The following is a 15618-nucleotide window of genomic DNA, read 5'->3' as shown; positions in this document are numbered from 1 at the left end:
TTTATCTTTAATATTTTTAAGATTTTATTTGTCAGAGAGAGAGAGAGAGAGACAGAGAGCGAGCACAGGCAGACAGAGTGGCAGAGGGAGAAACAGGCTCCCTACAGAACAAGGAGCCCCATGTGGGACTCGATTCCAGGACGCTGGGATCATGACCTGAGCTGAAGGCAGTCGCTTAATGAACTGAGTCACCCAGGCGTCCCTATCTTTAATTTTTATTTTAAAAGATTTTTATTTTTTTATTTTTATTTAAAAAGATTTTTTTAAAAAAAGATTTTATTTATTTATTTGACAGAGAGAAAGTTCACAAATAGGGAGAGGCAGGCAGAGAGAGGAGGAAGCAGGCTCCCCACTGAGCAGAGAGCCCAATGCAGGGCTTGATCCCAGGACCCTGGGATCATGACCTTAGCCGAAGGCAGAGGCCTAACCCACTGATCCACCCAGGTGCCCCCAGACTGATTTTTGACAGAGAGAGATATAGCAGGAGAGGGAACACAAGCAGGAGTGGGAGAGGGAGAAGGAGGCTTCCTGCTGACTAGGGAGGCCTGAATAGACAGAAAAATGGGTACATTTCATCCAGGGAGCCCGATGAAATGTACCCATTTGCCTGTCTATTTAGCCAATAGTACTCTGTCTTGTCCACAGGGTATTATGAGACGTAGCATGCCATGGCTGTTTTACTGTTTCCTTTATTGTGAGGTCACTAGTTTTTCCTAAGGTTCCATAAATCAAAGTCAATAAAGACCTAATCTTTGCACTTAAGAATTATTTTAGCATCAGCTTTAAAAAAATAATATTTTAATCCTGTCTGGTGTATCATTCTTTTCAATGTATGAGAGTATCTATTTCTTCACTATCTTGCAAAAATAATATATATATATATATATACATACATACACACACACACACTCAGACTTTTGGCCTTTTGCCAAACTGACAATTCCTCAGAAATGGTGCCTCAGTACAGATTTACTTTGTATATCTCTTATAAGCAAAACTTAAGCACTTTTCCACATTTGGGAACCATCTGTATTCCTTTATTTCTGAAAAAGGCAAAGTTAGTTAGTTCCTAATAACTGCCTCTTTTTCTGTTGGGCTGTAGGTCCCTACAGATGTTACGATATTAATCCTTCATTATATAAATTGCAAAAAACTTATAAAAAAGACTGTAACATATAAAAATTAAAGTGGAAAAAAATTTTCCCAAATAGCAAGTGTTTCCCTGACTTAAACTTCCTTTTTAAGTCAGAATGATGTACTGTATTCTTACAATAAAGTAAGCTAGAGAAAAGGAAATGTTATTAAGGAAATCATTTGGGGGTGTGTGGCTGAGTTAATCGTCTAAGTCTTGGTTTTGGCTCAGGTCATGACCTCAGGGCCATGAGATTGAGGCCAGTGTCTGCTCAAGATTCTTCCGCCCTTTCCCTTCCCCTGCTCACACATGCTCTCTCTCTCTCTCAAATATCTTAAAAAAAAAAAAAAATCACATGGTAGAAAAAGACATTTATTAATGTATTTATTGGAAAAAACCCATGTGAAGGTTGACCTGTGCAGTTCGGATACATTTTTGTTCAAGGGTCAACTGCACTAGCGATCGAAAACAAGAGGCTTAGACTAAAATCTGGCTTAATCTGTGCTAACGCAAACCATATCTGAGTTAACTCCTTTTCTAAAAATCACCTACCACCCTAATCAATGCAAGAATTTTCCTCCTTCTCCTCATTTTAGCAACTTCTAAATATTATATATAGCTCTTCAGTCATTCCACAAATTATCCTACCAATATGGAAATCAACAAACAAAAAATAATCATCTACTGCAAAAATTACTCAACTGATATAGAAAATACAAATAAAACCCTCTACCTTTGTGATACCCAAAGAAGAGTAAACTAGCAACTCGCAATAATATTAAAATTAGATAAAGCATTTATAAGAAATAGATATTGATTAGAAAAGCAGGCTCTGAGGAATGGTAGAAACATTATTTACTATGTAACACTATGTGCTAGACCCTATTCAAATGCTTTACACATATTAAGTCATGCAAACTTCACAGTAATGTACGAGGTAGGTGCAGGAATAATCTCAATGTTAGCCAACTACTCAATTTACTGAAAGGAATCTCAAAAGGATAATTTAAAACTGCCCCTTATTTGAATCCTCAGAATAGGATTCTAACAGTTATAGCTAGCAGGATAAATCTGGATTTACCTCCTTCATATATCATCACATTAGGAGACACTTAATTAGGTAATTGTGGCAATTCCAAACTTTATGACTTGATGATTAAAATGGTGACCATGAGAGGTCTCCATTATAAAGGCACAATGTTGTCCCCTCTGTAATTAATTAACTGTGGGATGATACTTTAAGGCCATTTTAATATTCTGTCCAACACTGTTCACCCAATGATTTTAGCAACCACTGATAATCCTTACTAATTAATACTCTGGATGTTACAAAAATGGTGATTTTCTATATCTACCATTCCTTCTCTTTATTAGCTGGGATTTTTCTGTTAAAAAAGAGCATTGTTTGGGCACCTGTCAGAAAAACATGTGCTCTTGATATTGGGGTCCTGAGTTTGAATCTCACGCTGGATGCAGAGATTACTTAGATAAATAAACATATAAAAAAAGAAAAAGAGCACTGTTTCCCCTTCTTTTTTCAAGGGGCCCATGTTCCTTCTAGTGGGGAATGGTATTTAGAAACCAAAGAACTGGGTCTACACATATTCTTTGCTACAGGGTATCATTGCTTCTAGGTCCTTTCTATGAACAGAGTCAGGAAATAACTAGTTTTTAAAAAACAAGTTCACATTCATGCTTCCAATTTACATTCAACATCACAGGGTTGTTCCTTACCCCTGTGTTTCTTTCTCTCTTCTCCATGGAAAAAACAGCATTTCCCAGCAACATCACTATATTATTTGCCCTATTCTATATACATACAAAACAGTTTCAAAATTAACACCAATACCACTACTAATTATAAGCCCTAAGTCAAGGGTTTTTTACAGTTCTATTTGTTCTTATACCCCTATTAAGAGTGTAAAAGTTGGGGCGCCTGGGTGGCTCAGTGGGTTAAGCCTCTGCCTTCGGCTCAGGTCATGATCTCAGGGTCCTGGGATCAAGCCCCGCATCGGGCTCTCTGCTCAGCAGGGAGCCTGCTTCCTCCTCTCTCTCTGCCTGCCCCTCTGCCTACATGTAATCTGTCTGTCAAATAAATAAACAAAATCTTAAAAAAAAAAAAAAAAAAAAAGAGTGTAAAAGTTATTTTAATTCCTCTTTTTTTCTGTGTGGTTATACTATCAATTTGATATAAACTTAGCACCAGTTATTTCTGTTTGTATCCATTCAATTTTAGGATTTATTTTTTTCCCATCCTTTTTGATTTTATGAGTAAGGAAAACATTTAGATACTTGAAAAGTCACAACCACATAAAAATAAGTATATTTATAAAAGGAATTAATTTGGGGTGCCTGGGTGGTTCAGTTGGTTAAACAACTGCCTTCAGCTCAGGTCATGATCCTGGAGTCCCAGGATCGAGTCTTGCACTGGGCTCCAGGCTCAGTGGGGAGTCTGCTTCTCCCTCTAACCCTCTCCCCTCTCATACTCTCTCTCTTTCTCAAATAAATAAATAAAATCTTAAAAAAAAAAAAAAAGAATTAATTTTAACAAAATTTGTTGAAACCGGATTTGTGATGCAGAGAAACAAGGTAAACTGATAAATTGTTATTTCAATTGAATTAAAAAAGATAAAGGGCTAGAATTTGAGATTTTAAAACGTACTCTTCAGTGTGAAAATTTCAGTAAAGGTATACTGCAGAGTTAAAATGCATAGCTATGAAAACAACATAACACTGAGCTGATCTGATTATATCTAGCTTTCTCCTTATAGTGTTAATGTTTCTAAAACACTGTTAAATGAAGCATCATGCCCCCAAACATGTTATATGTGATTATCTTTTCACATTCTACCTAATATAAATATCCCTTAATGGCATTATTATTCTTTAATATTAGCATTATCTCCAATGCTCTTTTTGAAAACCCATCCTATTGGGGAAAAACGCTTATTTTAGGATTTTTTTTAGATTATTTTATTTTTTTAAGTAATCTCTACACCCAATGTGGGGTTTGAACTCATGACCCAGAGATTAAGAGTTATATGCTCTCCCAACTGAGTCAGCCATGTACCCCAGAAAATAAATGCTTATTTTAAATGGATAAATCTTATGTAAATTTAAAATAAAACTCAATGATATTTGGCAACTGAAGAGATCTAGATTTTTAAAAAAATGTGACTAAAGAAAAATGTGACTATTCTGAGAGAAGATTTTGTAGAACTACCCTTTACTGAAGACATTGAATAAAGCCTTTAAATTAATGTTACACAAAAGGAACACCAAACATGTCTGTAAATTTATGGTAAAGAAGGTAAATTTTAAAAAAGGAAGAGAAAAGAAAAAGAAAAAAGCATAACATACCAACACCGACAGCACCAAACTGCTGCCCGACTAATGAACTTGGACTGAACTGACTGTATGTTGACATCCTGCCAAAAGGTCCATAGGAACCCACTGACTGGAATGAAGAAGTAGATGAGCCTAGTGAAGACTGAAGAAAGATCATGGGTTATTTTTCCAGGCTCTACACAACATTTATATAATGAAAAAATTAGAATATTTGCATTTTTAAAGAAAACCTTAAATTATAACTACTAGATACAAAAGCAATTATAATAACCTACAACATACATTTACTATCAAAACAGTTTAACAACCTCCTGATTTCAATATTTGTATATACATGCCAATTATACTTGATGTGACTTATAAATGCATTTTTCTACAGTTAAGTAGAGTGAAGACCTTTACAGCAGGCTTAGGAAAGATTACTTGCAAAGATTACTTACAAAGAAAAGTTACTTGAATAAATAAAGTAACTTTGTTTGAAGAAAAAATATGGGGAAAAATTACATTTGGTTATGCTGAGTTTTAGGTCTGGTGCTGACAAAAACAAGGTATCTCACTTGTGATTTCAATCATCTGAGGTGTGCTATTAAATTTACAGGAAAGAGATGCAAAAACAAACTACCCCACATAAGACCATTTACATTTTTATTTTTCATCTATTTATTTTTTTAACTAGGCTCCATGTTCAGCATGAACTCATAACCTGAAATCAAGGCCTGAGCCAAGATCAAGAGTCAGATGCTAAACCAACTGAGCCCCAAGACCATTTACATCTTTAAATATATGTATCATTAAATTAAAGAACATTTTATAGGGGCACCTGGGTGGCTCAGTGGTAAAGCGTCTGCCTTTGGCTCAGGCCCTGATCCTAGGGTCCTGGGACTGAGCTTTGCATCAGGCTCCCTGCTCAGCGGGAAGCCTGCTTCTCCCTCTCCCACTCCCTCTGCTTGTGTTCCCTCTCTTGCTGTGTCTCTCTCTGTCAAATAAATAAAATTTAAGAAGTCTTCAAAAAAAGAACACTTTAGGGGCACCTGGGTGGCTCAGTGGTTAAGCCTCTGCCTTCAGCTCAGGTCATGATCTCAGGGTCCTGGGATGGAACCCTGCATCAGGCTCTCTGCTCAGCAGGGAGCCTGCTTACCCCACTGTCTCTCTGCCTGCCTCTCTGCCTACTTGTGATCTCTGTCTGTCAAATAAATAAAAAATCTTTAAAAAAATAAAAAAAGAACATTTTACAAAAATTTTAACTTACTAAACCTAAAATTATAGAACATAAATATGCATACTATATATTCATTTATCTTAATATAAAATATCTCATAATACAAATATGAAGTGTACTACTGACCAAGGATATAAGCTCACTGATGGTAGGACCCTGTGTGTACATGGCAGGTGTTCAATAAATACTACTGGTTGTATGAATCAAAAGGTCGAAAGTCAAAATTTATGGTGACTAGAAGTTATTCAACACCAGTCTGACTTATGTTTTCTTGGTTCTTCTGATTCCATAAAGCTGATAACTTAAATAACAATTTCCCAGGAGAATTATCAGAAGATTTATATAAGACATTCAGCTAACACTACTCCTTGGTATTGGCTATCTCTATTAAAATGTGTTTCTTCTCCCTCCCTTTAAGAAAATTCACATTTTCTCAGGACTCATTCAGACTTACTTCCTTAAAAGTTAAGTCTTAACATGGAATGAGGGGAAAGAAGAGGAGAGAATTTCTCCAGTTTATGTTCTAAGAATAAATTTAATTATTTCTTACTAAAAACCTTATATTCAAGAAAGTTATTAAATAAATGTTAAAAGGCACTTTCCTTTTTTCCCCATTTTTAAAAAAGATTTTATTTTTAGGGCATTTGGGTGGCTCAGCTGGTTAAGCGTTGGTCTTCAGCTCAGGTCATGATCCTAGAGTCCTACGATCGAGTCCCGTAGAGGGCTCCCTGCTCAGGAGGGAGTCTGCTTCTCCCTCTCCCACTGCCTCTACTCCCCACTTGTGCTCATGTTTTCTTAAATAAATAAAATCTTAAAAAAAAAATTATTTTAAAGTAATTTCTATACCCAACATGGGCTCAAACCTGTAACTTTGAGATCAATAGTTGCACACCCCACTAATTGAGCCAGTCAGGCACCCCTCTTTTTTTTTCCATTTTAATTTTATATACCCCTATTTATTTCTTTAGAAGAGTTCATTAGGTATTTAATTTTTTTTTTTTAGTTCATTAGGTATTTTAACATTGGAAGACAAATCTTTTTTTTTTTTTAAATGATTAAAAAAAAAAAGATTTTATTTATTTATTTGACAGAGAGAGATCACAAGTAGGCAGAGAGGCAGGCAGAGAGAGAGAGGAGGAAGCAGGCTCCCCACTGAGCAGAGAGCCCAATGCGGGACTCGATCCCAGGACCCTGAGATCATGACCTGAGCCGAAGGCAGCGGCTTAACCCACTGAGCCACCCAGGCGCCCTGGAAGACAAATCTTATGCAAGATAATATATACTCTAAGAATCTGTTTTGTGGAAAACTAAGATTTTATCACAGCATAAAATAGGGAAAGTTACTTTTAAAAAATCTGAAAGTATTACATTACTTTAAAGAAAAAAAAAAATCAGTAAGCGTATTTTGGTGCAAATAACCAAAGACTGACAAGAAAATGGGTTGAGAAGAAAACAGATCCAAGAAGAAAATCATGGGGGCCATATGTTTTTAATCAGCCATGCCCTAAAATGCATACACTCCTATGTCAATCTGCTTCCTGTGTTGTTGTAACTAAAATTCAGGCAGTTTCTATATATTTCCAATTATCATGTAAACAAGCACTGTAATGAATACCCTCCTTGATTCATAATTTATAATCTTTTAGGAATCATGTATTTGTTTTTAATAAAATATAAATTTTTAATTTCTTTTACTAAGAATACTTAGGGTCTTTTTTCTTTTTTTAATTTCTTTTTAAAGATTTTATTTATTTGATAGAGAATACAATTAGGCAGAGAGGCAGGCAGAGAGAGAGGGGGAAGCAGGCTCCCTGCTTAGCAGAGAGCTCGATGTAGGGCTCGATCCCAGGACGCTGGGATCATGACCTGAGCCGAAGGCAGAGGCTTTAACCCACGGAGTTACCCAGGCACCCCTGGGTCTTCTTTTTTCATACCTTATTATAAATATATTTTTTAAAGATTTTATTTATTTGTCAGAGAGAGAGCACAGGAAGGGATCAGCAGGCAGAACAGGCAGAGAGAGAAGCAGGCTTCCTGCTGAGCAAGGAGCCCGAAGTGGGACTGGATCCCAGGACGCTGGGATCATGACCTAAGCCAAAGGCAGATGCTTAACAGACTGAGCCACCCAGGGGTCCCTTTTTATACCTTATTTAGAGAACAGAGCAACATACCTGTGTACGTTAAAATCCTTTTATGTTTGTGTTATCTTATTATACAACATTGCATGCATATTATATGTTGTGTGTGTATGAATATGATACCAATATGATTTATTCCTTTTTTTCACTGAACCTAATAATCTTACCTAACAATGGCCATTACCACCCTGGTTTGTAGTATGAACCAAATATGGATAATAGTGTAAGTGACATGGATCCTATATTCCATAGCCAGACTTTCTGGCTGTGTCCAAATTATGGCTCTACCTTAATTTACTCGCTTGTAAAAATGAGAATTATATAGCTATATTATAATTATAGTATCAAGCTCAGAGAGTATTGTAAGGATCAACTTATTCTATCTGCAGTAGTTAGAATAGTGCTGGTCATTCAGTTAGACCTCAATAAATGTAAGCTATTTTAATTTGCTAAAATTAGAAAATATTTTATGGTAAAATAAAACAACAAACCTCTGCTATTTCTTACTTTACTGAGTCCCAACTTATGATCTAAAGAAAAAAACCTAGATGAAGACATTATCCGGGTATTTCAGGTATCTAGGTAACCAGGAAATGATAAGCAAACGAACATTCAACTGAGGGAGAGAAAGAAAGAAAAAAAAACACCCTACCCCAAACCCAAAATCCAAGAGAGAGAAAAGCCAAGACTAGCTACATACTTCAAGTTTTCTTGCACTCCACAACAAATTTACTATCAGTTACCTGAACGATAGCTGGGTCCTGAGGCAAAGAACACTGTGGTTTTGGTGGCTCACAAACAGTGAGGTCTTTAATATCACTCCCACGGAATATGATGTATTCAAAGACTTCATCTCGAGGTGGTATGGGACGATCTGTTGGTCTGTCTTCTGTACCAAAGGACCGAACTGTTGAGAAAACAGAGGATTAGAGATGTATGTTTACTCATCATATTCAGGTGGTGATTCTTAGAAATGCACTCTTCCAAATACCAATAAACAGCAGTTCTTAAATGTCATCTGTAAGAAAATATTCAAATATTCATTAATCTGTAGCTAAAGAAATTTTTTTTAAAAAAAGAGGAAAATAGAGGGTTTCTGCCTAGAGCTAAATACACTCAATTTAAAAGACAATCTGTATTATGAGGTCATGTTCTTCCTATATTTTAATTTATTTATATCTTTGGTGGTTGTGGTGAGAGGAGGTGTTATAAATGTCCTCTTTCATTGTGCCTTATTTTTAGTATAATTCAGCAAAATAAAAAATTGGCAAACCTATGTGAGATTTCTTGTTGGGGGGTGGAATGGCCAAATGAATATTTCCCCATCCACAAAATACCAAAGTTTGGGAAACTAAGCTTTTGGGTTAAGAGAAGACAATGAAGGGAACATCTATCTCAGTGAGTAGTAGGTCCTCTAGAAGCTGAGCCATGCAGCTGTCAGGTATTCAACCCAGGGGACAGCTTGAAATGCCCTAGTTACCTAAAATATCTATCTCATAATTAAATCTGATTATTTCAACACTTAAGATAGCATTACTTAAAGTTAAACCGCAGACCACCTACACCAGGATAAGCTGGCTAAAAAGGTTTCTGGGATCCTATTCAAATTCACTGAATCAGACTTTCTGAGAAGAGGGTCCAGATACCTGGATTTTAAACCAATTCTTCACAAGTTTCTTATGAACATTAAAGTTTCAGGCTCACTGTCTTAGATTTCTGAAAATGTCTGCATCCATACAGAAGTTTCAAATAAGAAAGTTTGAAAGATCATGTATTATCCATTTAAGAGTGTCCCAGAGGGAGTAACCCCCTTAAGAATGTGTAATATTTTGAATGTACGTTTTTTCCCACACTTGATTTGGGGTTAGATTAAATATATGTTATCATTTCATTTTAAATAATGCCTCCCTCCTTTATGCTACAAAGTCCATTACTTATGATACTTTATCTTTTGCTTGATGCCACTGTTCTGGGAGTTCTTTAATCTGATAAAGCAAAGGATAAGTCTCTATAGCTTATAGTGCACTAAATCTTTTTTCTGGAAATACAGTGAAACCTTTTGATCAAATTTAGGTCCTCATGTCAGGAAATTTCTGTTGTATCTTTAATATATTTTCTCTTATTCTCTTGTCTAAATCTGCATAACATTGTCTTCAGCCATTTTATTGCTGTACTTTTTCTTTACATTTTACTTGCTTTTCCTCAAAATTGTTCCCTATAATGACTTGGTTTTTCTGCTTTAACTGTTGTACTGATATAGTTACTCTGTTGTTATATTTGTCTTGTCTGTTCTTTCCTTAGTTCTGTATGCTACCTTTTCTTTTCAATGTCATTTTGATCATAAGATTTTTATTTTTCTCAAGAAGGTAGAGAGTTCTTTTTGAAATTTTCTTCCATTTCCTGTGATAAATATTAATCTTGAATGGTTTTTTCGTCTGTATAGTGAATACATGGGTATAGTTTGAATGGTTTAAAAAAAATTTTTTTTAAAGATTTTATTTATTTATTTGACAGAGAGAAATCACAAGTAGATGGAGAGGCAGGCAGAGAGAGAGAGGGGGAAGCAGGCTCCCCACTGAGCAGAGAGCCCGACGTGGGACTCGATCCCAGGACCCCGAGATCATGACCTGAGCCGAAGGCAGCGGCTTAACCCACTAAGCCACCCAGGCGCCCCTGAATGGTTTTTTTAGGCCTTGGAAAACCTAATGGAGCTTGTCGGTGGTTTTTGTACAGCAAGGACTTAGATGTGGTATCAAATAAAAGATAAAAGATGATGTGGGTAGGGTAAATCAGTAAGTGGTGTTATTTGGAACCTGTTTTGGACAGTTTACCATTTGCCTTTTATCCCAAAGTTGTTATAACCTGCTGTGATACAACACTTCAAGAGAAAATGCAGTTATAAAAATGGTTCAGAATTAAACTTTTAACTCATTCAAAAAAAAGAAAGATGAATACATCCGCAACAATGTGGATGGAACTAGAGGGTATTATGCTAAGTGAAGTGAGTCAATCAGAGAAAGAAAATTATATGATTTTACTCATGTGGAATTTAAGAAACAAAACAGAAAAACATAGGGGAAGGGAGGGAAAAATAAAGTAAGATGACATCAGAAAGGGAGACAAACCATAAGAGAGACTCTTACCATAAAAGACTCTTCTTAACTCTAGGGAACAAACAGGGCTGCTGGAGGGGAGGTGGCTGGAGGGATGGCGTAACTGGGTGATGGGCATTTAAGAAGGGCACTTAACATAATGAACACTGGCGTTATATGCACTGATGAATCACTAAACTCTGTCTATGAAACTAATAATAAACTATATGTTAATTAGCTGAATTTAAATAAATAAGAGATAAAGAATTCATTTAAACACACAAATATGTATGACAATTTACTATGGTCTTAGAACAGAATGTAAGCTTAATAGTTCTGAAAAAAGCTACTAAATTACATACTGACAAAAGTCAGGATGGTTTACCACATAGTATTTTATTATTATTTTTTAAGATTTTATTTATTTATTTGACAGAGATCACAACTAGGCAGAGAAGCAGGCAGAGAGAAAGGAAGGGAAGCAGGCTCCCCACTGAGAACAGAGCCTGATGTGGGGCTTGATCCCAGGACCCCGGGAGACGCTTTAACCCACTGAGCCACCCAGGTGCCCCACCACATAGTATTCTAACAAATACTGGAAGATGAAGATGAGTGGAAATAGAGGAAAACACTAAGGGAAATACATAAATTGAAAATCTCATCTGTTATAGCAGAGAATCACTTGATAAAATTTTTTGGGAAGTTGGTAAATTAGTATGTATAGGCTTTAAATTTGGTTATTTGAGGACCTAAAGGTAACCAACATTAGAGTTTAAAACTAAGGACATAGAGGCCTCCGGGTGGCTCAGTGGGTTAAGCCTTTGCCTTCAGCTCAGGTCATGATTCCAGGGTCCTGGGATCGAGTCCCACATCAGGCTCTCTGCTCAGCAGGGAGCCTGCTTCCCCGCTCTCTGCCTGCCTCTCTGCTACTTGTGATCTCTGTCTGTCAAATAAATAAATAAAATCTTAAAACAAAACAAAATTAAGGACATATTTTCCAAAATGTGGTGTGAAGAAAACTTGTATCATACAATAAAAGGATAATGAAAAAGTATGAAAACAGAGACCATGGAGAATGAACTATACACACCAAGAGTAGGAGAACCATACTCTAAAAATAATACTAGTTTGATCACATTTAATATTTCCAATAGATAAGTCTTATACCATTATAAAGAAAAAATTAACAGAGATCAGAAAGGCACACATGGCTGAAGATAATACAAATGACCTGGGCTTGAGAGTGCAAAGAAAGGCATGATAAGCACAGAAAAGGTAGAAAATCACTACTATTGTTCAGCTACAACACATTTCAACACATGAATTAGTTTATATGCAAATGTTAAGTGAAGGAATTATCAATATAGTGAGAAATCACACTGGTTCATCCCCAATTTCTTTTGTTATTTAATTTTTGCACTTGGAGGTAACAAAAGCTAAACACAGCAAACCACGGAAAACTAGTATATGATTCCCACTCACACCAAGTTTTCCCTTGGCTCGACTGGCTACATAATTAGTCTTAAAAGTACTTGTTGCATGGTTCTCCCTGATCTTGATGCACTCTTTCCTTGTTTCCAGCAAAAAGCCTCAAGTCTTATATCTTCTTCAATTTTTCTTTGAAGCTGACTTTATTAGGCATAACTCACTACTAGGATTTTTGTTAATGCTATCATTTTAATTAAAAATTTTGGTAAGAGGGTGCCTGAGTGGCTCAGTGGGTTAGGCCGCTTCCTTTGGCTCGGGTCATGATCTCAGGGTCCTGGGATCGAGTCCCGCATCAGGCTCTCTGCTCAGCAGGGAGCCTGCTTCCTCCTCTCTCTCTCTCTCTGCCTGCCTCTTTGCCTACTTGTGTTCTCTCTCTGTCAAATAAATAAATAAAATCTTTAAAAAAATATATTGTGGTAAGAACATGTAAGATTAACCCTCCTGAATTTCTTTTAAGCAGTATAGTACAGTATTTGTATAGCAAAATGTGTAGAAATCTAGAACTTTATCATCTTGCTTAACTGAGACTTTAAACACGCAGAACTATGACTGTTCATTTTCCCTACCCCTAGGCTCTGGAAACCACCATTCTATATTATTTGTCCTTCTGGAAGTTACCAGAAGTTTGGAAGTTACCAGGCAAGTAACGGCGTAGAGGAACTTAAAGAAAGGGGTCAGTCTTAAAGAGACTCAAATTCACCAAAAGAATATGATTTATTGGATGCAATTTAAAAAAAAAAAAATTTAGAATTCTACAACTCTGGTCTTTTTTCTTCCTTCAAAATAGATGTATTATTTGTCATATCAAAAAGTTAAGTAAAGGGGTGCCTGGGTGGCTCAGTGGGTTGGGCCTCTGCCTTCAGCTCAGATCATGATCTCAGGGTCCTGGGATTGAGCCCCACATCGGGCTCTCTGCTCAGCGGGGAGCCCGCTTCCCCGCCCTCTTCTGCCTGCCTCTCTGCCTGCTTGTGATCTCTCTCTGTCAAATAAATAAATAAAATCTTTAAAAAAAAAAAAAAAAAAAGAGTTGAGTAAATATAGGGGTGCCTGGCTGGCTCAGTTGGTAGAGCATGTAACTCCGGGTCACAGTTGTGAGTTTAAGCCCCACTTAAAAAAAAGAAATTTAGGGACGCCTGGGTGGCTCAGTTGGTTAAGCGGCTGCCTTCGGCTCGGGTCATGATCCCAGCGTCCTAGGATCGAGTCCCATATCGGGCTCCTTGCTCGGCAGGGAACCTGCTTCTCCCTCTGCCTCTGCCTGCCATTCTGTCTGCCTGTGTTCGCTCTCTCTCCCCCTCTCTCTCTCTGATAAAAAAAAAAAAAAAAAGAAATTTAAGGGGCACCTGGGTAGCTCAGTCAGTTAAGCATCTGCCTTTGGCTCAGGTCATGATCTCAGGGCTTGACTGAGCCCACACCAGGCTCCCTGTTCAGCGGGGAGCCTGCTTTTCCCTCTGCTCTTCTCATGCTTGCTTGCTCTCTCAAATAAATCATTAAAATCTTTAAAAAAACATTAGGTGAATATACACAGTAACACTAAACATGTTATATGAGGCAGATTACAAAATTGTAATTTTCAAAAGATTACAACTACCTGAAATAAAAACACAAAGGTGACTGACATGAAAGATGGCAAAGTAAGAAAATCCAGGAATCAGTCCCAATACCGAAACATTACTGACTTGGCACATGAAGTCTGAATAAACCATTTTAGAACTATGGAGTCTAATGACACTCTTGTAGCATCCATGGGAGTAGTTGATGAAGTAAGGCTGTTAACTTGTGGTTAATTTTGGCATTTTGCATACTGGTAGCTGTTACCATTCATTAACTCCCATCTCCACAAAAGGCGGCCATAGGGATGGTGGCTCATGATCCTGGTGCAGCTTTGCTAGTGCTAGGTGGACAACAAGCAGCATATCTCAGAAAAATCACAATTGTGTGATCTGAACTATCTGGCAATTCACAGAGGGACCACTGTTTCAATGCTCAAGAGCCAAAGAATTTCCTCAGTAGTGTCCTGAAAGTTTTTAAAAGCAACTGATTATCCTTTCCCTGCTCAACAACAGCAAAATATACATTATTCTCAATTGCACATGGAACATTCATCAGGGTAGACCACATGTTAGGCCGAACTCAACTCTCAATAAATTGAAAAAAATAGAAATTTTACGAAGTATCTTCTTTGACCACAATGGAGTAAAGCCAGAAATGAATAATAAAAGGAAACTCGACCTGGAAATTAAATACCATACTCTTAAGCAACCGGTGAGTCCAAGAAGAAATCACTAGGGAAATTAAGAAAAATTGAGACCAAAAAACAAACAAACAAACAAACAAACAACACCCCACACATAATGTGCCAAAATTATGAGATGTAAAGAATGCCATACTTGAGAGAAATTTATAGCTGTAATCACATTAAAAACAAACAAACAAACAAACAAAAACTCAGGGAGCTGGATGGCTCAGTTGGCTGAGCATCTTTTTTTTTTTTTTTTTTTTAAAGATTTTATTTATTTATTTGACACAGAGGTCACAAGTAGGCAGGCAGGCAGGCAGAGAGAGAGAGGGAAGCAGGCTCCCCGCTGTGCAGAGAGCCCAATGTGGGGCTCAATCCCAGGACCCTGAGATCATGACCTGAGCCCAAGGCAGAGGCTTAACCCACTGAACCACCCAGGTGCCCTGAGCATCTGACTCTTGATGTCAATTTAGATCATCATCTCGGAGGATAGGATTGAGCCCCACATCAGTCTCTTCGCTCAGAGGGGTTGGAGATGGAACTGATAATTGATTGTGCCACTCATGTGATGAAGCCTCTGTAAAAATCCCTATACTATGGGATTTAGAGAGCTGCTGGGTTGGTGAACAGGTAGAGGTACTGGGAGGATGACTTGGCTGGAGAAGACAGGATCACTGCACTCCTTCCCACATATCTTGCCCTATGTATCTCGTCTACCTGGATTGTTTCTCAGTTGTATCCTCTTATAATACACTGGTAATCTATCTAATAGATAAGCTGTTTTCCCAAGTTCTGTGAGCCATTCTGGCAAATGATCAAACCCAGGAGGTGGTTCTGGGAAGCCTCAATTTATAGCCAGTTGGTGAGAAGTACAGTTGATAACTTGCAACTTGAGACTGGTGTGTGAAGTAGGCTAGAGTGGGTTGTCTCTTGGGACTGAGCCTTTAACCTCTGAGATCTGACAC

General features: G+C 37.3%; 1 protein-coding gene across 7 annotated transcripts in view; it reads right to left on the bottom strand.

Annotated features, from left to right (window-relative positions):
* Positions 1–15618, bottom strand: part of LSM14A (LSM14A mRNA processing body assembly factor) — a 55190-nt gene that overhangs the window by 21349 nt on the left and 18223 nt on the right. For all 7 annotated transcript variants that reach the window (XM_059153427.1, XM_059153428.1, XM_059153430.1 and 4 more), the window contains exons 2-3: positions 8581–8744; positions 4493–4622 (exon numbers count right to left, since the gene is read on the bottom strand). In XM_059153427.1, the coding sequence (XP_059009410.1) occupies positions 4493–4622; positions 8581–8744 (294 nt within the window). The remainder of the gene's footprint in view (positions 1–4492; positions 4623–8580; positions 8745–15618) is intronic.

Source organism: Mustela lutreola, chromosome 16, assembly GCF_030435805.1.
Source record: "Mustela lutreola isolate mMusLut2 chromosome 16, mMusLut2.pri, whole genome shotgun sequence".
NCBI classification, from domain to species: Eukaryota; Metazoa; Chordata; class Mammalia; order Carnivora; family Mustelidae; genus Mustela; species Mustela lutreola.
Note: the sequence above shows the minus strand (reverse complement) of the source record. Positions and strands in the feature narration are given on the sequence as shown.